At 46.2% G+C, this 22,738-nt stretch overlaps 1 protein-coding gene across 2 annotated transcripts in view; it reads left to right on the top strand.

Annotated features, from left to right (window-relative positions):
• LOC147439086 (Translin family protein) overlaps nucleotides 1-20,216 on the top strand; it is a 137,662-nt gene extending 117,446 nt beyond the window's left edge. For both annotated transcript variants that reach the window (XM_086484246.1, XM_086484247.1), the window contains exon 7: nucleotides 19,772-20,216. In XM_086484246.1, coding sequence (XP_086340372.1) covers nucleotides 19,772-19,860 — 89 coding nt within the window. In that variant the 3' untranslated portion in view covers nucleotides 19,861-20,216. The remainder of the gene's footprint in view (nucleotides 1-19,771) is intronic.
• The last annotated feature ends 2,522 nt before the right edge of the window (nucleotides 20,217-22,738 follow it).

Raw genomic sequence — 22,738 nt, 5'->3', positions numbered from 1 at the left:
GAGCATACAAAGTATGGGAGATACCTGAGGGAGATGACGTCTACTCACAGTTTAGCCATACTGAATGGCTTACCGACCTTCCCATTGTCTACAGGTTTTACTTGTTTTCCACATAGACATGGGTCCAGCACTGTAGACTATGTTCTGACACATCCGAGCTTTATCACTCACATTCAGGATTTCACAGTGGGGCCCAGGCCTGTAGGGATAGCAGTAGATCATGCACTTTTGACATTATCAGTCTCCTTTGAGTACAATACATCTCAGGCCTCACGGGGTGGTGGACATCCACGTTATACTTTACACCAGAGACTGACTCAATCTATGCAGAGGAGATACGTAGGCTTTTATGCACATCAAAGCCAGTATACACAGTGGAGGAGATCACATCTATGCTGACAGTGACATTGCATGGGGCAGAGGCATACCCACACACTCAGCCTGGTCAGAGACGTCGTTCTGGGCACATGCCTCAGAACAGCTGGTATGATGAGGAGTGTCGACAGAGGAGAGCTCAGATACAGCGGGAGCTTGCAGTGGGAGTAATCACCTATAGACAGTCTCGTATTGCTACACGACGACTAGTGCGACGGAAGAAGCGAGCTTTCTTGGTCCAAATGGAGCAAGATTTATATTAGCTCTTCCTTAGTAGAGATTCAGGAGAGGCTTGGCGTCTATTCCATGAGCAGTCTCCCCCACCAGTGATTACTTCTACAGAGACATGGGGGCAGTATGCAGCATCTTTATACATTGTACCTGGACAACCACCACTACTAAATCCACCACAGCCATGTCCGGCTACGAGCACCTTCTTTACCATTGAGATGGTAAAGGAGGCCATTGAAAGGATGAAGACCAGACGGGCACAGGATCATGAGGGTTTGGTAGCAGAGCACATTATACATGCTGGGGATTTGTTGGCAGAGATGCTTGCATGGTTATTCAAGCGTGTCATGTGTGAGGGCTTCCTTGAGTCTTGGAGATTATCTACTATTGTACCGATCTTCAAGACAGGAGACCCCACAGTACCGGGGAATTACCGTACTATCATGGTAGGACACACATTGGCACGGTTATATGCATCCATCCTTGAGCATAGGCTGAGCAGTTGGGTAGAGATTATGGGCATACGGGCACCTGGGCAGGCTGGTTTCAGGAGGGGTTTCTGCACACTAGATCATGTCTTTACACTCAGAGCTATCATTGAGGAGGGTCGAGCACATGGTAGACGGATATACTGCAGCTTTGTGGATTTCCGCAAAGCTTTTGACATAGTACCGAGGGCCAGATTGAGGCGACATAGTTCACTCCACTATCGGAGTGAAACACGGGTGCCCACTGTCCTCTACTGTATTTGGTATGTATGTTGATGAGGTCTCTGATTATATTGACAGAGGAGGAGATAGAGGTGCTCAGCTTGCGGGGACATGGATCCCTCTTTTATTATATGCTGACGATATTGTGTTGATGGTAGACTCACCGGAGGGTATGCAGAGACATTTGGACGCATTGCATATTATTGCAGAGGATAGTGGATTGTCTGTCAACCTTGGTAAAACCAAGGTCATGGTATTTAATACCACGCCACAGTGGGTTAGGAGATCAGCACCTACTTTCACATATGGGCAGGACAATATGGAGTACACTGATGCATACACATATCTTGGGGTGGTCTTTAGTGGACCGAGGTTCACACTGAAAGTGGCAGCAGACACTAGATTGACTCGTGCCTATGCAGCCCTAGGCGGTTTAGAGAGGATTTGTTCGCAGATTCAGTTCCAGGAACCTCGAACAAAGCTTTGGCTTTTCGACACTTTGGTCGCTTCAGTTATGCACTACGGGGTTCAGGTTTGGGGACCGTCTGTTGACAGTGCTGGATGGAGTAATATGGAGAGACCCTTGATATCTATGATTTCTAGGCTGATTAGAGCCAAGGCCTCAGTCCCACATGACATCATATGAGCGGAGCTGGCTGCCCCACGTATGGAGGTTGAGGCTCTCACCAGATCAGTATCATTTGTACACAGCTTATGGGACACCACCAGGGACAGGTATGCCAGGCTTGCAGTTGAGTCATCTAGAGAGGTGGCATTACAGGGAGATACATCATGTTGGTATGCACAGATGAGGTCATGGTTTCAGAGGCATGGTTTCAGCATGGACAAGCTGCCCCCTTTCCAATATTCTCTTGATGCACCATCTTTGGCTCTTACACGGATGGAGACTACTAGACTCATTCGGCAGGATCTTATCCAGCTTGATAGCAAGAGGACATGGATAGAGCCATCACGGGAGTTGGGTACGAAGAGGGTTTTCTATAGAGAGCATCTTCTCCAACTCACGACAGATGGATTTGTCACATGGCCCAGTTACATGGACACACATCTATCTCATGGGTTACGATGTGCTATAGGCCAGATTCGCACATCTTCACACCAGCTTGGGATTGAGACAGGTAGATTCAGAGGCACACCAGCAGACAGTAGGATATGTCAGTTATGCCATGCAGAGCCAGAGATAGAGTTTCACTACATATGTCACTCACAGTCTACTATGAGATACGGGGACGCTTTCATTGTTTATTCAGAGATGGTTTTGACTCGTTAGATAGAGTCATGAGATATCAGGATCAAAGATGTCTCGGATTATTCCTACTTGAGATACAGAGACATAGAGACGCTCTATTGAGTGGGCAAAGACAGAGACAGTCTCGGAGACGCATCTCAGATTTCTTCAGCCTGAGTACCACAGAGGTAGAGGGGACACCACCATCACAGAGCTCGGTTCCCACCCATACACACACCAACGGTACTCTCATTGATCGAGCTATAGAGTTAGGGAGATCGAGATGACCGCGACTGAGGAGGGGAGCCACGCAGCACCGGCGAAGATTGCGGCAGAGGATCCACAGGATTCTAGCATGACACCCAGAGTGTCGATCAGGATAGGCTTCATGCTACTGCTATATTGTATCATGGTGACACTTATCCCCACTTTGTACCTTTATGGCATGATACCATTGATCAGCCTACCAGCCACCCATAGGAGTCGGTAGCACTCCTATCAGTTTCTTTGTTTGTAGTTTTCTTTGTTTGTACCCAGACTTGGTACTAGACTCATCATTGTAATCAGTTGGTCTCATAGGTCATTTTGGCCTTTTGTAGACGTTAATATATCATTTCATTTCTCTCTCTCTTTTCTGGGGCTACGTAGATGCAAATGGGGGGCCTTTCTCAGCAGCGGCTTCAGGTGTCGTGCTAAAGCAGCGGCTGAAGAAAGGTGTCCTGCTAGGCTGCTTTGATCTGTAAGCCAAGGGGGGGGTGTATGGTATGAGGAGGCGAGGAGGGAAGGCGGAGAGGGATTCTATGAAAGAGAGTTCGAATTTGTAAGGGATAACAAGCCGGGGCTGCTTCCACACAGCATGGGTGGGGCCTTTTGTTCCTCTGGTCATTTTAGGTGTCCTTTGCTACTTCTATACTGCAACGTCCAGCCTCATCATCAGTCCCAGCTTGTTGCACAAGTTCTTGCAGCGCTACTTATCATGCACTCTACGTCGAGGCCACGTCTTGTGCCGACCCTTGCCCCTTAACATACACCAAGATTGCGAAGCACGTCCTGTAGCGGGTACCTCTGGCTTCTTCAGCGTCTTGCAATTGTGAAATCCAGTCCCCTCTCAATTCTTACTCGGCCAGTCCCAGCTGCTTGCAGCCCTGATAATCCCGCCTCTAGTTCTCTGATATTTGTGTCCATGCCTGCAAAGAAAAAACATCAGCATGGCCACGTTCTTGAAGGATAGCTCCAAAGAGCAGATCGTCTCAATAGGCTCCAGGGGACAGCTCGCCGCGGCAGGCTCCAAGAAGCTCCAGTCATCCAAGAGCACACACGCACGCCACAATATTGTCAAGTTTTTGAAAAAAACGGTTTTTGAGAGACTTTTTACGACCGCACGCCGGCGCGCGGTCCTTGCAGTAGGTACCTACTAGGAAAAATACAAAAAATAAGAAGAATCTGGCGTGGATGCCAATTCTGATCGAAGGGAAGAAAGGAAAAGCAGAAGTCGTGCAGCCGGTGGGTGGACCGAAGCAGAGGCGTGGGTTTGAAATTAATTATTAATTAAATTAAAGGTGTGGAGAGACATCTCTAAAAGTGGCTGGCTGAGGTGGTTAGCGCTGAGATATTTGGGCAGATCCGATTAAGTTCAAATGTGCTTATTGATTGTGGGTTTTGCTGCTTTGCGTGCGCCAAGGCGTGAAATAGTTTCGAATCTTGGATCTCGAAAGATTCGTGTACAATATAATATAGGAACTGCCAATAGAACCCCCTCGGACTCCTTGCAGTAGTGAGGATTAAATCCTCTCTCCAACAAAAAACTTAATAGATTTCATTGTTTTTGGTCCACATCAAGGGCCCTTGTTAGACGTTAACTCTCTATTGTATGCATATTTTAATACTCACTACTGCAAGCGCCGCACACCGACGCGCGGTCCTTGGAGTAGTGAGTATTAAAATATGCAGTGTGACAATGATTGGTCGAGAGAAGCAATCACCTAGGGCACATGTGGATTTTCCGCTACGCGTGGTGGAAGTCATCGTCAATCAAACATTCCCAACAAAACTTTGATGCAAGGCGAACTTGACTCTGTAGATTTTAAGTGCAAGGAGTTTTACTACTCTAGTTTCAAGGCTCGTAGTCTCTCTCTCTCTCTCTCTCTCTCTCTCTCTCTCTCTCTCTCTCTCTCTCTCTCTCTCTCTCTCTCCTTCCCCCCTTGCCCTTTTTTTCTCTAAGCTACCGCAGCAGCACATTCGCCAAAATGCAACACCTCAAAAAAATTGAATATACCTACTCTTGTTGGAGGGTCGTGCGGACGTCGACATGCGTTCTTACAGCAAGTAATGATGCAGGGCAAACTTTGATTCTCGCCCTTGCTATAGAGTACTTGGTGCCGAGCTTAACAACGGCGAGCTCGTTCGTCCTCGTTGTAGGTTGTTCTCTCTCTCTCTCTCTCTCTCTCTCTCTCTCTCTCTCTCTCTCTCTCTCTCTCTCTCTCACTCTCAGCCCACTTCAGTCCAAATGGATGCTAAGCACTGAGCGAAGAGAAAGAGCCGTGGAAAATGCCCTTGCAGAGGAAGTTGATGATGCAAGACGTGCAACTGAGAAGGAAGACACAGGTGCCACATCATCAAGCTTGATGCCGTTGCTGTCAGTACATACCGGCAAGGAGAATGAGGATGTTCTCATTGACCTAAAGGCCAATTAGCTATACCAATTTGATAAGGATGGCAACTAGTGGAAAGAGAGAAGTATGGGGCAGGTGAAGCTAGTCCATCAAAAGAAGACCAAAAACATTCGATTGGTCATGAAATCTATGCAAATCACACAATCATTCCCTCTATAAGCTTCTTGTAGGAACATTAGGGCAGTGACAAGGCCTGGGTCAGGCATGCCTCTGATTTTGCAGAAGGAGAGTTGAAAGATGAAATGTTTTGCATTTTCTTTGGGAGTGTGGAAAATGCTCAAGCATTTAAAAAAAGCTTTTGAGGCTGCTCAAAAGGAGATGTCGGGTGCCCCAAGGGGGCGGGTGGATTTCTTGAGGGGCTAAAAGTTGGCAACAAGGAGGTCAAGGGTGAGTAAGTGAAGGAGGAAGTTGAGGAGTCGACGTCACCAGAGAAGAAAGTCATTGCCTCTTCAAAGGAAAAATGAGTGTCACAACCTTCAAGTCTAGCGTGCGTCTTGACTTGTGATGTAAGGACGCCTACTAGAGTTACTCGATGGAGACTTTGACACCGACCATCCTTAGTCGGGCCATGACACCCATCCTCGCTAGAGACTTACTCAGGCCATCATTGAGTACTACCATAATTGCAATGATGTCCAACTGCATAACCGGCACCTGCTGGAGCTGGAGATCATATCACTAATCGTGCATGATAAGTAGAGAGAAACAGTGTAGTAGTGTTGCCTATATATGAATCCCACACCTTCTGCAATGTTGAGGTTGAGCCACGTTGCAATGTGCAACAACAATTCTTGTGAGGCCCAATGCTGTGCGACATTGCAAAGGCAGACAACATCTGAGAACCTTTCACTTATACATGGAATGAAATGATAAATTAAGAGTAAACATAGCACAACATGGGTAGATGCAATTTAGATATTCGCTCGGGTTTTAGTTCGCTCGAGAAATCTCGCTCGGGCCGTGGTAAGACTCCACACACACACACACACACACAGATCATTAGACTTATACGTCAAGATTTGATTCAACTAGATACCAGAAGCACATGGATACAGCCGATACAGAGTTGGGTACGAAGACGGCTTTCTATAGAGAGCATCTTCTTCAACTAGCAGAGGATGGATATGTGATCAGACCGGCCAATATGGACACTCATTTATCCTATGGGATACGATGTACTATTGGCCAGATGCGCTCATCATCGCATCAACTGGAGATTAAGATTGACAGATGTAGGAGAGTACCAGCAGAGATACGAGGCCGCTTTCACTGTCTATTCAGAGAGGGCTTTGGACCGTTGGCTAGAGTCATGCAATATCAAGATTAGAGATGCCTTAGGTTGTTTTTGCTAGAGGACATAGGGAGAGTCTCTTGAGGAGACCAGGCAGTGGAAGACATTCACAGAGGGAGATCGCTGACTTCTTTAGAGCAGGGACTTAGCAGCGAGATGAGCATGCTTCACAACAGACTTCAGAGCCCAATGCTACCAGAGGTATATTAGTGGATAGAGCCACTGAGCTCGGGAGAGCTAGATGTCCACGTCTACGGTGGCTACGACATCGACGGAGGCTCCATCAGAGAATCGGGACTATTCTAGCACGACATGGGAAACGCCCAGTACGACTTTTTACAGAGGCGGCGGACATTGATGAAGCGCTTCAGTGACCGATGCAATACTTTCTTGGACAACGCTCGATGCGGGGCATCCTCGGGCATTGATGATGATGATGATTTCAGTCTGACGAGTTTAGTCTCACTTTACTTCATTTTATTTTTCTACCCAGACATTGGATTAGATCCACAAGGATTGTATCAGTTTGGTCTCTTAGGTCATTTTGGCCTTCATTTTCTCTCTCTCTCTCTCTCTCTCTCTCTCTCTCTCTCTCTCTCTCTCTCTCTCTCTCTCTCTCTCTCTCTCTCTCTCTCTCTCTCTCTCTCTCTCTCTCTCTCTCTCTCTCTCTCTCTCTCTCTCTCTCTCTAGGTCGTCTCCCGCTGCCCTGTGCACCCGCACCCCTCGCGCGCCCCACAGTACAATGCGCCCCCCCCCCCCCCCCAAGCTATCTGCGCCCCTCGCGTTGCCCCGCAGGTCGTCTCTCTCCCGCCCCGTGCAGGTGAGCAGTAACACACGCAGGTGAGTCTCTCTCTCTCTCTCTCTCTCTCTCTCTCTCTCTCTCTCTCTCTCTCTCTCTCTCTCTCTCTCTCTCTCTCTCTCTCTCTCTCTCTCTCTCTCTCTCTCTCTCTCTCTCTCTCTCTCTCTCTCTCTCTCTCTCTCTCTCTCTCTCTCTCTCTCTCGCCCCCCCCCGCGTTCGCGGTGCGCGCGCTCTCACCCATTGCCCTGTGCACCCGCACCCGCATCCGCTACCTCTCTCTCTCTCTCTCTCTCTCTCTCTCTCTCTCTCTCTCTCTCTCTCTCTCTCTCTCTCTCTCTCTCTCTCTCTCTCTCTCTCTCTCTCTCTCTCTCTCTCTCTCTCTCTCTCTCTCGCTCTCGCCTGTACTCTATCGCGCTTTATCTTCCTTTTCTTTTTTCTTTTTGTCTATCGTGCTCTCTCTCTCAACCCTATCGCGCTCTCTATCGCTTAAATAACTTTTCTTTTCTTTTCTTTTTTTTTAAAACCTTTTTGCCCTCTGCAGCCCTGTCCTACCCCACGCGCCGTCCCCCCCTCTACCCCCTACCACGCCCTCCCCTAGCTGCACGCGCCCCTCGAGTTGCCCCACCTGCCTAGCCCCGCCCACGTGCTGCCCTCGGCTTGCCACGCCCTTGCGCTGCCCCTCCCCTGATACCTCCTCGCGTTCCCCCACTCGCCCAGGTACCGCGCCCGCTGCTAGTGTGGATGCACACGTGCGCTTAGTGGCTCTTTTTCGGACGGAAATGACGGAGACCATTACCAAGATGAACCACAATCTCTTGGGCACAATAAAAATGCTCGAAGGACGCGTGTTGATCTAAGAGAGCAAGATAAATACACTGGAAGACCGAGTGACGACTCAGGATGAAGAAATTGCATCACTCAAGAAAGATCTCGCCGAAGCACGATCAAGAAACACACTGGAAGAGGGCAAACTGCAACCCTCAGTAATCGAAGAAATCAACACGATCAAGGAGCAAGTGCGGGCCATCAAAGAGGGAGAAGAGAAACACAAAGAGATGACGACTTCTTGGGTGGATGTTCTTACCAAAACTCAACAGAAGGCTGATGAAACCGAGAAATGGATAAAGGTGGCCAAGAAAGGAAAAGGCAAGGAGATAACGTCCACATCCACACCCACTATCATTAATTAGACACTAGAGGAGGAGGAAAGAAGAAGGGTGCGCGCTTTACATGTGAGGATTTGCGGTCTTAAAGACAAGGCAATGTGGACGAAGAGGTAAAAGAACTCATGGTCTTGATGGGGGTTCATGAGCCGACGCACACAAGAGCCTGGAGAGTGGGCAACATGAAGAAAAATGGAAGCAGTGGGGAAACCTCAAAAGAAAGAGCACTCATCCTCCGTTTTCCCTCCATGGAAGCGAGGAAGTTCTTCTTGTAGAAAAGACCATGTTGCCAAACTGGCTTTATTTGACAAGAAAATAATTCTAAATGAATTATTGGATTTATAAGTGAGAGGGTTTTCTTGCTTGGAACAACAGGAAAAATAATTCTAAATGAATTATTGGAATTTTAAGTGAGAGGGTTTTTCTCACTGGAGACATCCGAGTACAGAGTATTCCTAGTGCGTCGTTCAAAGTAATGACGGGAGCATTGTGAATGGGAATATTTGTAAGGCCACAAGGAACGGGTACTTCTGATGCGTCACATCGGATGGGTGACAGGGAGCATCGAAAAGAAGTATCCGACCATCCGGGAACGGACATCTCTGATGCGTCATAGGATGGGTGACATAGAGCATCGCGAAGGAGATTGTACCGTAAGTTCGGTAGGAAGGACTAGGTGATGGGTATTCCTGGTGCGTCACAAGGTGGGTGACGGGTGCATCGGAAAGGGGATATCCATAGTCGAGAGGAAATTCCGAACTGTGTTAGAATTGTGCACAAGGAAAAAGCAAGCACTTGAATGAAGATGGGTTCAAAGAAACTTTGAGGAAAAACAGATGCTTTTTGAGAAAGCGGGATTGCTTTTCGGGAAAGCAGATGCTTTCCCGCGAGAAAGTCTAGATCTGCATTGCAACTGTGCATGTGATTGCATCCAGGGACGCCTGGGAAGTGCTGTGAAAGCATTGTTTTTAACTTATAAGGTTTTATTGAGTTTTTGGGCAGGTTTAGACTATTTTTAAAATACGTCGGCCACCCACTTAATAATTGGGCAGCCATCTGATAAATAAGGCAACAGATCAGCCAACGTTTTCTCTCTCTCTTTTTCTGGCAGAACCTTATAAAAAAAAAAACGGCCGCGATCTCTACGCGAGCAGCTATTCGTGCCCGTGGCTAGGAACTATAAAAGCATCACATGCCCTCACTCAGAAGAGAAGACCAATCTTTGCAAGGAGGAGATGCTGCTACAGATTTCAGCCGTAAAGAAGACGTTGCCGGTGATGCCCATGGCTGCCCCAAGTGTACGAGATGTCGCCAAGCCCAGTGCGCGAGCTCCCTCGCGAAGAAGTGCCTGCGGAGCGTGTTTCCATCGCGAGAAGTTGCTGGTTTTCTCTGTTTTCAGCTCATAAACGTCGTAGACAGGGCTGATTTACGAGAAGGAACCCGAGAACACACCTCTTTTGTGTGTAGGATTGGAAGAGAGGATTTTCTATGGAGAGATCTCTTCCGGGGAATTGCTTTTCGAGAACGGAGTTGCGTTTCGAGCGCGAGACTTTGAAGGTAACGATTTTCATGTTATGAACTCTGAGTATTTGTTTGCAGGTGTACTTCCTCTTAGTGAGGGAGTAGGAGCAGAGGAAGGTATGAGCCTCTGTAGGAGAAAAGCGCTCTGAGGAACTAGAGCCAGATCAGCCCAAGGGTTTCGTATGCGAGTTTGGGAAGTAGATCCACGGATCGGAGAGAGGTAGTCTCTCAAGTTGTGATCCGGAAGTTGGGATTCCCAAGTAAGGACTTCGTGTCCTGGAAAGGAGATTTGTTCTGCGGGAAGAGGACTCTGGAAAGAGAATTGGAAAAGAGTTGCAGGGATGCCATGCCCTGAGTCTGGAAGGTGAGATCCAGAGGCGAGAACCTTGATTCTCGAGGAATTGGAATAAGAAACGGAAGTTCCTTGGAATAGGGTTTTGCCCTAGGAATCGGAAGCTGAGGCTTCCGAGAACCATCAAGTCTTATTCTAGAACGAACGTGGTAATACGTTTGGTTCAAGTGCTTGTATAGACTTCTCCTCAGTAATAAAGATACTATTACGGGGGGACCAGCCCATCTTCTGGTCCCCGGTACTGTGTGGATCTTCTCACTCTCTATCTCTCTCTCTATTTATTTCTCTCTATATCCTCTGGCTTCAGTAATAAGTGATAAATCCTATTTATCCGAATGTATTTTATATTGTGATGCGCTCCCGTTTGTGACAGTGGTATCAGAGCATGGTCTCCTCTCTTTCTCTGTAAAGGAGGACGACTCTGGGAAGATACGGGAAGAAGCCATGACAAGCGAAGAGAGAAGTAAGCAGGCGGAACCCTGAGTCCTGCAAGGAAAAACTCGCAGAGTTGGAAAAAAAAAAAATTCTCTCTGCAAGAAGTCGACACAAGACTTGGGATTCTCTGAGAAGGCGACAAGAGCTTGATGCTCAAGAACCTAGAGAATCCAAGGAGCGGAATGCTCGAGATCCTTTAGAATCCAAAAAATATCCATGAACGTCAATCTTGAACTATAGCCATGAAATCCCGCCATTTCGGGAAGGATATGAAGAAGGTCTCTAGACCTAGGAACACTTCCAGTCAAGTTTGATACTTTTGACGGAAGGGAAGATGCCCCGAAAGCTACCGCTTTGATTCGACAAGTTTGAAGTTGCCTTTGTAAACGGCAATTTCTGAAAAAAAAAGCGTCGAAGATGAGGCATGTGACCAAACACCTCAAGGGGATTGCAAGTACTTGGTGGTATACCAAAGCTCTGCAAGGAACTTACAACAAGACTTGGATTCAATTCAAGGCTGAATTTTCCGACAAATTTTTTTCCTCTACGCTTTGAGGAAGGCATCCAAGAAGATTGGGATCGGTTTGCCCAATAGAAATACGAGCGAGTCCAAGCAAGTAGTCGTTCACTCTTGCCAAGGTAGCTCCACTCTTGACCCTCTCTGAGGAAGGAAAGATGAAGAAATTCAACGAAGGACTTTTGCCCGAATTTTGTAGACGCATCTGCAGGATACTTTGTAGCAGATGGTGGAGTCAGCAGTACAAGCTGAAGTGTACACCTCAGTGTACATAGAATCTAATCCCCATAGTGGGACGGGAACCATTGAACACAGAAACAACGAATTTTTGTTACCTCTCCTCGAAGGATACATTGCTATCCGGAGAAAGTTTGGAGTAAGGGAATTCAATCTAACTCCTGAATGCTTGAATAGAAGACCCTCAAACTCTAAGTGAGAGGACAGGTCTTTGATCAAAGTTAAATCTTTGAGAAACTCATCAACTGCGTATTGCTTTTATGCACGAGATATGCACGTATCTAACCAAAACAATCACTCTCGAGTGTTTATGAGAGTAAGGTTGAGTTAGAACATTGTTTTATACGATGAACTGCTTTGCTTAACCATCCGGAAGGTCCATGATTGATATGGTATCCGGTAGTTCTCCAACAAATTACTTGCTATTGTGGGTAGGAAATTCTGAAGTAACCATTCTGAGCTTTCCAACAAAGAAAAGCTTTCATCAAGCTTGAATACTCTTTAAGCCCACACCCCCTACCCGGTAAGGGAAGACATGGTAGTGCTTTTCGCACAAGTGAAGGAATACTCTCTTTACGAGGGAAGGAACAAGTGACGACTATGGCCTGTGCTCGAGGAATCCAAGGATTAAAATCCTAGATTATTTGATGAGCGGGTTTTGCTCTAAGATCGAGCCAAGTGATCATCAAGTTGAGCGTCTTCGCTCTAAGGATCTCACGAAGGGAAGGTAATTTCCCAAGTTCACCGAAACTTTAACACAGCTTAAGAATTATGTACACTTTTGAGTACATGGATAACACACGAAGATGCAGACCTATGCTAAGGTGGGTCATTTACGAATCGAATTCTTTTCTGCTGAATGGAATGAGATGAACCAACTTCCTTTTCAGGATCTCGACGGGAGTTTGTTATACTCTCTTGAGCGCCTTTTTGTGCGCAAGGATATTCCGACACGAGAATCTCTATTTGAGATGTGTTCGGTACAAGGAATTTGAGTTTCTCTAAGGAGAAGAGGTTTTCTGATGGTCGTTGATCATTGAGTACGCTATGTGCTTTTACCATTACAGTAGCAACTTTTGGTTGCGGTATATGTTTCTCCATGAGTAGGTCAAGTAGCATTTACACGCTGCTGGAATAAATTCGAACTATTATGTTCGTTTTTAGTAAAATTCGCCAACCGTTTTAAAAATGGTAAGAATTACCTTAACCACATATGGGAGAACATCATTGAGATCTAAAGCGTGTTCGCCCTTAAGTGAGCCGAGTTTGAACTTATGCTCACAGAATGATATGGCTAGAATTTTATCTGTCTAAGATTTTGCGAGGAGTCCTAGATACTTACAAGGATGGCCTCTGCAAGGAAGAGACGCTAATGGGCGTCAGGAAAACACTGTTGGTGATAATAACTTGCAGGAGGAAAAGATTGGAAGGAAGTGCCGCCGTGCACAAGGAATCTTCGGATTGGAACCATTCGCCTACGTTGAGCGACGGCCCGAAACAAGAACCTTCTTTAAGGTGATCGCAGATTTTGTTTGTGAAGGAAGATATCGAGATTAATACTCTTATGATTTGGGCATTCCCTATGTGGGAGGACACAAGAGGTTTAATATCCTCTGGACTAACAACGCAGGATTATGCGCAAGGACAGATACCTAGATTGATTTCTATGAGGATTATGCTTCTCGGGATTGAGAAGGTGGAATTGAGTTAACAGATTCTCGGATGAGGAAACTTCCTATCTGCTGGAAAGACGCGAATGACGAGTTCTTATATGGCTCGTAAGTTTGATGATTGGTGAAGGATATCCTCGAGGTACTAGAGGAAGGACATGAACCGGTAAGGTAAGTATTGAATTATTGAATTTTTGAATTTCTGTTTAATTTAATTTTTAAGTTCTCTTTTGAGAAAGGACCAGCTCACCTCACCATTGAGCAAGATTTGGAATCTTTCCGGTTTCTACCCGGGCAGTTCAGTTGGACCTCCACAATTGAGGACAACTGTTTATAAGTGAGAGGGATGTTGCTAAACTGGCTTTATTTGACAAGAAAATAATTCTAAATGAATTATTGGATTTATAAGTGAGAGGGTTTTCTCGCTTGGAACAACAGGAAAAATAATTATAAATGAATTATTGGAATTTTAAGTGAGAGGGTTTTTCTCACTGGAGACATCCGAGTACACAGTATTCCTAGTGCGTCGTTCAAAGTAATGACGGGAGAATTGTGAATGGGAATATTTGTAAGGCCACAAGGAACGGGTACTTCTGATGCGTCACATCGGATGGGTGATAGGGAGCATCGAAAAGAAGTATCCGACCATCCGGGAACGGACATCTCTAATGCCTCATAGGATGGGTGACATAGAGCATCGCGAAGGAGATTGTACCGTAAGTTCGGTAGGAAGGACTAGGTGATGGGTATTCCTGATGCGTCACAAGGTGGGTGACGGGTGCATCGGAAAGGGGATATCCTTAGTCGAGAGGAAATTCCGAACTGTGTTAGAATTGTGCACAAGGAAAAAGCAAGCACTTGAATGAAGATGGGTTCAAAGGAAACTTTGAGGAAAAACAGATGCTTTCTGAGAAAGCGGGATTGCTTTTCGGGAAAGCAGATGCTTTCCCGCGAGGAAGTCTATGTCTGCATTGCAACTGTGCACGTGATTGCATCCAGGGACGCCTGGGAAGTATTGTGAAAGCATTGTTTTTAACTTATAAGGTTTTATTGAGTTTTTGGGCAGGTTTAGACTATTTTTAAAATACGCCGGCCGCCCACTTAAGAAGTGGGCAGCCATCTGATAAATAAGGCAACAGATCAGCCAGCGTTTTCTCTCTCTCTTTTTCTGGCAGAACCTTTTAAAAAAAATAAAATAATAATAATAATAATATATATATATATATATATATATATATATATATATATATATATATATATATATATATATATATAAAAATATAAAAACGGCCGCGATCTCTACGTGAGCAGCTATTCGTGCCCGTGGCTAGGAGCTATAAAAGCATTACATGCCCTCACTCAGAGGAGAAGACCAATCTTTGCAAGGAGGAGATGCTGCTGCAGATTTCAGCCGTAAAGAAGACGTTGCCGGTGATGCCCATGGCTGCCCCAAGTGTACCAGATGTCGCCAAGACCTAGTGCGCGAGTTCCCTCGCGAAGAAGTGCCTGCGGAGCGTGTTTCCATCGCGAGAAGTTGCTGGTTTTCTCTGTTTTCAGCCCATAAACGTCGTAGACGGGGCTGATTTACGAGAAGGAACCCGAGAACACACCTCTTTTGTGTGTAGGATTGGAAGAGAGGATTTTCTATGGAGAGATCTCTTCCGGGGAATTACTTTTCGAGAACGGAGTTGCGTTTCGAGCGTCGAGACTTTGAAGGTAACGATTTTCATGTTATGAACTCTGAGTATTTGTTTGCAGGTGTACTTCCTCTTAGTGAGGGAGTAGGAGCAGAGGAAGGTATGAGCCTCTGCAGGAGAAAAGCGCTCTGAGGAACTAGAGCCAGATCAGCCCAAGGGTTTCGTACCCGAGTTTGGGAAGTAGATCCACGGATCGGAGAGAGGTAGTCTCTCAAGTTGTGATCCGAAAGTTGGGATTCCCAAGTAAGGACTTCGTGTCCAAGAAAGCAGAGTTGTTCTGCAGGAAGAGGACTCTGGAAAGAGAATTGGAAAAGAGTTGCAGGGATGCCATGCCCTGAGTCTGGAAGGTGAGATCCAGAGGCGAGAACCTTGATTCTCGAGGAATTGGAATAAGGAACGGAAGTTCCTTGGAATAGGGTTTTGCCCTAGGAATCGGAAGCTGAGGCTTCCGAGAACCATCAAGTCTTATTCTAGAACGAACGTGGTAATACGTTCGGTTCAAGTGCTTGTATAGACTTCTCCTCAGTAATAAAGATACTATTACGGGGGGACCAGCCCATCTTCTGGTCCCCACTACTATGTCGATCTTCTCACTCTCTATCTCTCTCTCTATTTATTTCTCTCTATATCCTCTGGCTTCAGTAATAAGTGATAAATCCTATTTATCCGAATGTATTTTATATTGTGATGCGCTCCTGTTTGTGACAGACCAACTCTTAAAGAGACGGGCATCTTTCTCGGGGATGATCTTACCCTCTCGCAGATCGCTCATATGCAGGAAGTCATGCCGGAGATTAGAGCGGCAAGGGGAAAAGGCAAGATTGCCTTTTTACCGAGATGGAAGAGTGGTAATACTAGAGCGACGCTCCACATGACGGTGCGAGACTTATGGGACCACACTCAAAGTGGCTGCCTGGAACTGTAATGGATCTATACGTCTTGATGTGGGTGCTTTTGAGGATAGTTTTACTGGAAGAGACATCATCTTTTACTTTGAGACACACCAGGCCCCTAGGCGATCCATGCCTCACATCAGTGGATACAGGTGGGAGACAGCTTACAGATAGGAGACACGCTCAGAGCAGAGAGGACGGGGCTCGGGGAGAGTGGCAATGTTATTTAGAGAGGATCTACAGCCATTGATACATATAGCCCGTAGGGATGAGCAGGCTAGGTACATGTGGGTGAGATTGAAAGCAGAGATAGACAGATATCTTTACATTGCTATTTGCTACTTTCCCCCGAGTACATCAGTCTATGCATCACCCAGAGGACAGTCCCCTTTTTCGATTTTGGATGATGACATATGGGAGTTCTCTAGAGATGGTGACATTATCATTCTAGGGGACTTTAATGCTAGGACCGCCCATCACCAGACAATGTTTTATGATACTTCAGAGGAGATGTTGAGAGAGCTAGATGTTGTAGAGACGGGCCTGTCCAGACTATCACACGATGTGGAATATACTGAGTATGGGCGACACCTGATAGACATGGGCACCGCACATGGATTGGCCATCTTGAATGGCCTACAGAGATTTCCTGCTGCGCGAGGTTTTACATGCTTCCCACACAGACATGGAGCCAGCACAGTGGACTATGTCATGGCACATCCGAATCTCATCTCTAGTATCTAGGATCTTACAATTGGGCCCAGACCAGTCGGGGTGGCATTGGATTATGCTCTTGTGTCGATGACCATCTCCTTCTAGTTCAGTGTAGCACGCAGGCCACGGGTAGCAGGCCCTACTCGCTACACCTTCACACGGGAGATGGATTCTGTATACATAGACGGGATCTACAGACACCTATGCACTGAGGAACCGGGGCGACCTCTGGAGGAGCTAACTACTATACTGACACAGACATTACATGATACAGCAGTAGAGGCATACCCACACACCCAACCTGAGCAGAGACGCCAATCAGGGAGCATGCCTCAGAACAGCTGGTACAATGAGGAGTGCCGCCAAACTAGAGCTAGACGTCAGAGGGAGGTGCTTTTGGGGGACGTCATTCACAGATAGTCACAGATTGACTTCCGACGCCTGGTGCGGCGGAAGAAGAGGGCTTTTTTGGCTCAACTTGAGCAGGATCTATACCAGCTATTCTTGAGTCAGGACTCGCGTGAGGCGTGGCGGCTCTTTTATGAGCAGTCCCCCCCCCCTGCTATTACCTCCACAGAGACTTGGGGTCAGTACACATCATCTTTGTACACAGTACCTGGACAGCCGCCTCTCCCCAACCCCCCCCCCCCCCCGATCCATGCCCACACACATGTGCTTTTTTCACCGCTGAGAAGGTGAAGAAAGCCATTACAGGATGAGGGTTGGGAGAGCATATGATCATGATGGCTTAGTCGCTGAGCATTTCATGCATGCCAAAGACCTACTAGCAGAGCTTCTAGCAGTTATGTTCAACCGTGCCATGTGTGAGGGGCTACCGGACACTTGGAGCCTATCTACAATTGTACCTATCTTCAAGTCAGGAGACCCATGGAGCCTGGGAATTATTGCACTATCATGATTGGACACACACTGGCACGGTTGTATGCATCCATTCTTGAGCAACAGTTGAGTAGATGGGCAGAGAGGGAAGAAGTGCGTGCAGTTGGGCAGGTAGGGTTCAGGAGAGGCTTCTCTACTCTTGACCATATCTTGACACTCAGGGCCATCTTCGAGGAGGGCAGATCTCATGGGAGACGGATCTATTGTAGCTTTGTGGACTTCCACCAAACTTTTGACACAGTACCCAGAGCTAGATTGATGCGCAGATTACAGGAGATGGGAGTACCCACAGAGCTCATTCGGAGGATCATGGCATTGTACAGATCAGTAGTAGGGCATGTACGCACCCCTGAGGGACTTTCTACATTGGTTCACTCCACTATTGGGGTGAAGCAGGGCTGCCCGCTCTCCCCTACTCTTTTCGGTATGTATGTGGATGAGGTTTTCTGAGTACATTGAGAGCGATGGTGATAGAGGTGCACAGTTGGCAGGGACATGGATTCCACTTTGTTATATGCTGATGATATTGTGTTGATCTCCGAATCTCCAGAGGGAATGCAACGTCAATTGGATGCTTTGCATAGGTTTGCCCATGAAAGTGGTCTGTCTGTCAACCTTGGTAAAACCAAGGTTATGGTGTTTAATACCACCCCACAATGGATCAGGAGGTCAGCACGTACATTCACATACGGCCAGGAGACTGTGGAGTACACAGATGCTTACACTTACCTTGGAGTGGTTTTTAGTGGACCTGCATTCTCACTCAGAAGAGCAGCAGAGACCAGACTGACTAGAGCCCACGCAGCATTGGGTAGATTGGAGAGGATGTGTTCGCAGGTGCAGTTTCAGGAGCCCCGGACGAAGCTCTGGCTCTTTGACACTTTGGTGGCTTCCGCATTGCTCTATGGAGCTGAGATATGGGGACCTTCATTGGATCACCACGGGAGACCGGGTCGCACTGATGGATGGGGGAACATGGAGAAACCTCTCGTCTCTATGATCTCGCGGCTCATTAGAGCCAAGGCATCAGTACCACGGGCCATTATCCGAGCAGAGCTAGCTGCCCCCCCACTAGTGGTTGAGGCGCTCACCAGATCAGTCTCCTTCATAAACCGCACATGGGAACTTCCTAGAGACAGATATGCTCGCATTGCACTTGAGTCCTCTCGATAGTTAGCCATGCAAAGAGATACAACATGCTGGTATGGGGAGATGGCATCATGGTTTCAGGCGCATGGGTTCAGCATAGACAGGCTGCCACCATTCCAGTACTCATTGGATGCACCATCTCTCACTCTTACACAGTCAGAGATCACCAAGCTCATCCACTAGGACCTGAGCCAGCTAGACACCAGGAGGACATGGATATAGCCAGCACAGGAATTGGGCACGAAGATGGCTTTCTACAGAGACCATCTTCTCCAGCTTACGGAGGATGGTTTTGTGACGAGACCCAAATACACGGACACCCACTTGTCTCATGGAATACGATGTGCTATTGGCCAGTTATGCACATCTTCTCACCAGCTACAGATTGAGACTGGGAGATACAGCGGAGTACCAGCAGAGGCCAGGACATGCCCCTTGTGTGACATGGATCTTGAGACAGAGTTGCACTACACATGCCGCTGCCCCGTCTACTACGAGATACGAGGCCGCTTCCATTGCCTGTTCAGAGAGGGTTTTGGACCACTCTCAGGAGTCATGGGATACGAGGATCAGAGATGCCTGGATTTGTTCTTGCTCGAGCTGCGCAGACACAGAGATAGCCTCATGAGTGGCGAGGCTAGCCAGTCTCAAAGACGGATCACAGACTTCTTCAGAGTAGACACGAGACAGCCGCAGGACCCACTCCCACAGCAGAGCTCCCTCTTGTCTCACACCAGAGGCACACTGATCGACCGAGCGAGTGAGCTAGGGAAATCCAAGCGCCCACGACTGCGGAGGACCACATAGCATCGACGGAGGCTACGTCAGAAGATTCGGAGCACTCTGGCCAGGCATGCACGACGCCCGGTTAGACTACTAACCATGGAGGAGATTGATGAGATCCGCCAACGACCGATGCTAGATCTCCTGTGATTCAGCTATCCCAGCAAGCCGCCCATTTTGCTTTTGCTTAGTTCACATCGACCAGTCTAGGACCCCAGAGTATATATCTTTGTTTTGTATTGTTGTTATTTTGTTACTCTGACTTTGTATCAGATCCACCACATTGTATTCTGGTCTCATAGGTCACTTTGGCCTTTTGGAGACGTTAATATAACATTTCATTTCATTTCTCTCTCTTTGTGTGTGTGCACAAGCATGCAGTGCTAAATCTGTGTTTTATGCATGGCAAACAGCTTGCTATACGGTTCATGTCAGAGGTTCTGAATATTTTCCTGGTGCTGTTTTGGAAAACATTGAGGGACAACGCATGGAGGACAACTGAAGGTTGTGCGTTGATCACAAAAGCATTGCAGATTAGGAAAAGGAGAGTATGTTTTACCTACTGTAAACTCTAGTATGGAGACTCAATTCAAAGGACAGTATGAATGGGATTAATTTGGACATGCATCCTGAATCAAATACCTTCAATTTTGGTACACGTTAAGAAGAAAAATGCATCATTTCCTCACTTCTTGTGTCCTTATCAAATCCAAGCTTAAATCCACATTACATAAAGTTAAGACAACAGATTTGCTCCCTTTTTGGACAAGGGTCTCTTTCATTTCGTAGTTTAAGAGTTTACCTTATTCTTGTAATAGATCATCACCAAGGTTAAAAGGCCATCTTTTGTTTCTTGCATTGATTCCAATTATTTGAGTGCTTGCTTGTGAAAAATGTGGCATAGTGAACATAGCATGGTAGTTGACTCAACTTTGTCTGGTGTGATTTTAAAGAAGGCTAGGAATTGAATGAAGGTCTCATTCAGCTTAAAGGGAGAAACAAGGCTGTTAGTAGGACAGTATTCAGAGCTCAAACATTGCAGGTTCTCAAAAGAAGTTGGTTTGATGAGATTGGGGTGCTACATGTTGTATGTCTTGTGTCTCTCTCTTTTTGGTTAATCTTACTTCCAACTTTGAACCCATGAGCTCTTCATCTTTGAAACCTCGTAAGTCATGCGGAAATGTTTTAGAAAAATGGACTAGGTTTAAGTTCAGAAATTAAAGAGAAAACAGCCCCCCCCCCCCCTTCCTTTGTGTTGTAAACATCTCCTCAAATTTCGATAAATGTCCCTTCTATCTCTTTGTTGCGTAATGGAAGCCCTCAAGCTCCATGCAATATTGACAAATGGTGATGACTGCCATACTCTCACAAATAGCGGTGGATGTGCCATGTTTACACAGTAGGCATGCTGGAATATATGAAGGGAAAATCCTTCCAGTTTTTAAGGCTAAAGCCCAAGGTCCTCTTTCTTCAATAATAAAATAGAACCTTATCTCGTTCCCAATCTCCACAATGTCGCGACGGTAGCACCACAGGATACTTTCAGTTCCTACAAGGCCAACCTCTTTCGGCTTTTATAAATGGTGGGATTAGATGCACCCTCTTGCACATCCACAAGCACTGGATACTAGAGTTACAGCAACAAAAACACCCTCTTCCAGCCCCATCAAACTTCTCATTGGATAGAAGCAGTTCATACCCTCTCTGAAAAGTGAGCCCATTAGCAAGCCTACTAAAAGCACAACCGTCGTTAACCTTCTCAACTGTACATGTGATATATCTTGTGTCACCCGAAATGGAAAAGAAAGCAATATAGAATATTGGAAACCATAGCAAAGCATGTGGGCTTCACAACATATTTCAAAAAATAGTGTGGGTGAAAGCAATTGCGTGAGACTTCTGAGAGGCCCCCTGTTGCAAGGTGATGCGAAGCTACCTGCATGCAATTATGTTGTTGCACGCTGATGACGAGTAGGGAAGGGCATGCCTAGCCAAAGCAATACATGGTGTGTATGATCTAGATGATGCCTTGCATGGCTGAAGGCCTCAAGCTAAGTTGGCTCATCACTTTTGGAATTGAGGGGGCAATTTTGCACAAGAGGGTAACTATGTGCAATCAACAAGGTTAAGGATGCAGTTAAATGGGGAGGTATGGATACAAGGAGCTTCCCATACTACCGGTTTGAACGAACAACCTTCGCAAGAAACCATATCGGAGTGGATAGTGCCTTTATCTGAGATGCTAGAGAATGATAGTTTTTTAGATATAGATTACATTCATGGTGGTTTCGACATGGACAAAGATGATCCACCAAAGGAGGGTGATGACTTTAGTGACAGCCAAGCGATGGAGGACTTTTTTGGATAGTGGCACATGTTGCTATGTTGCAAGGATGAGCATCTCAAAAGGAGCATTCGACATTGAGATATTTTATTTGCCCTACAACCCTAATGCCTTAGATGAGCGGGATAGACCCTTAAGTCTTGTTATCCAAGATGATTGGATGCTCCACATATGCATGTAGTACTATCCATTCTACAAACAATTGTGAACCTCAACATGTATAAACATGTAAACCTAGATTTGTAAACTTGAGCATGTGTGTAGACACTTGTAAACCTAGACACCATCTAATCCCAGACAAACACAATGCATCATGGTGGACATCAAATCACATGAAAGTAACATACCTTAACTGCACGCAAAATGTTACATTATAATCAATCACCAAATGCCAAGTTCTCTTCACTTTCCTCTTCCTTTGTCACCTATAACCTTTGTGCATGAAGGAAAAAAATATGTTTAGATGATGCTATATGGAGGTATTTACCCAAAAAAAAATTGAGAGTATGCTCACTCACACCTCGTTTTCCTTGATCCCTTAACACTCAAGCATTGCAGTTCCCTTTTTCCTTCGTCCCTCAACCCTCAAGCCTTGCACTTCCATTGTCTTCTTTTGTGTGTTGCCTTTACAATAACAACCACTTACCTTTAGCTTCTTCCCTAAATCTTGCATGAGCAAAAAAACAATGTGTAAACAACCTACATAACATGTAAACTTAATTGTAGAGCCATGTAAACTCAAACATAGGCTCGTAAACTTAGATGTACCTCCTCTGCTTTTTCTCTATCATTCATCAAGCCTCTTCTTTGTTGTTATCCTCACAGTTTCCCACTAGCACATACAGGTAATAAAAAAACCATACCATGTTTAACAAAATGCAAAACAAAGAGGCATGTATACTTGGGTATTATATATAAACTCTGTTATACCTCATTGCCCCTGTCCACTCCTTGTTTGCACTGCAAGGACTGACTCTTCTTGGCAATTCACTTTAATCAATTCATTTTCTTATAGTCACATTACCAAAAACAAAGG

The sequence above is a fragment of the Adiantum capillus-veneris genome, chromosome 16 (genome assembly GCF_014529385.1).
Source record: "Adiantum capillus-veneris isolate H3 chromosome 16, ASM1452938v2, whole genome shotgun sequence".
NCBI classification, from domain to species: domain Eukaryota; kingdom Viridiplantae; phylum Streptophyta; class Polypodiopsida; order Polypodiales; family Pteridaceae; genus Adiantum; species Adiantum capillus-veneris.
Note: the sequence above shows the minus strand (reverse complement) of the source record. Positions and strands in the feature narration are given on the sequence as shown.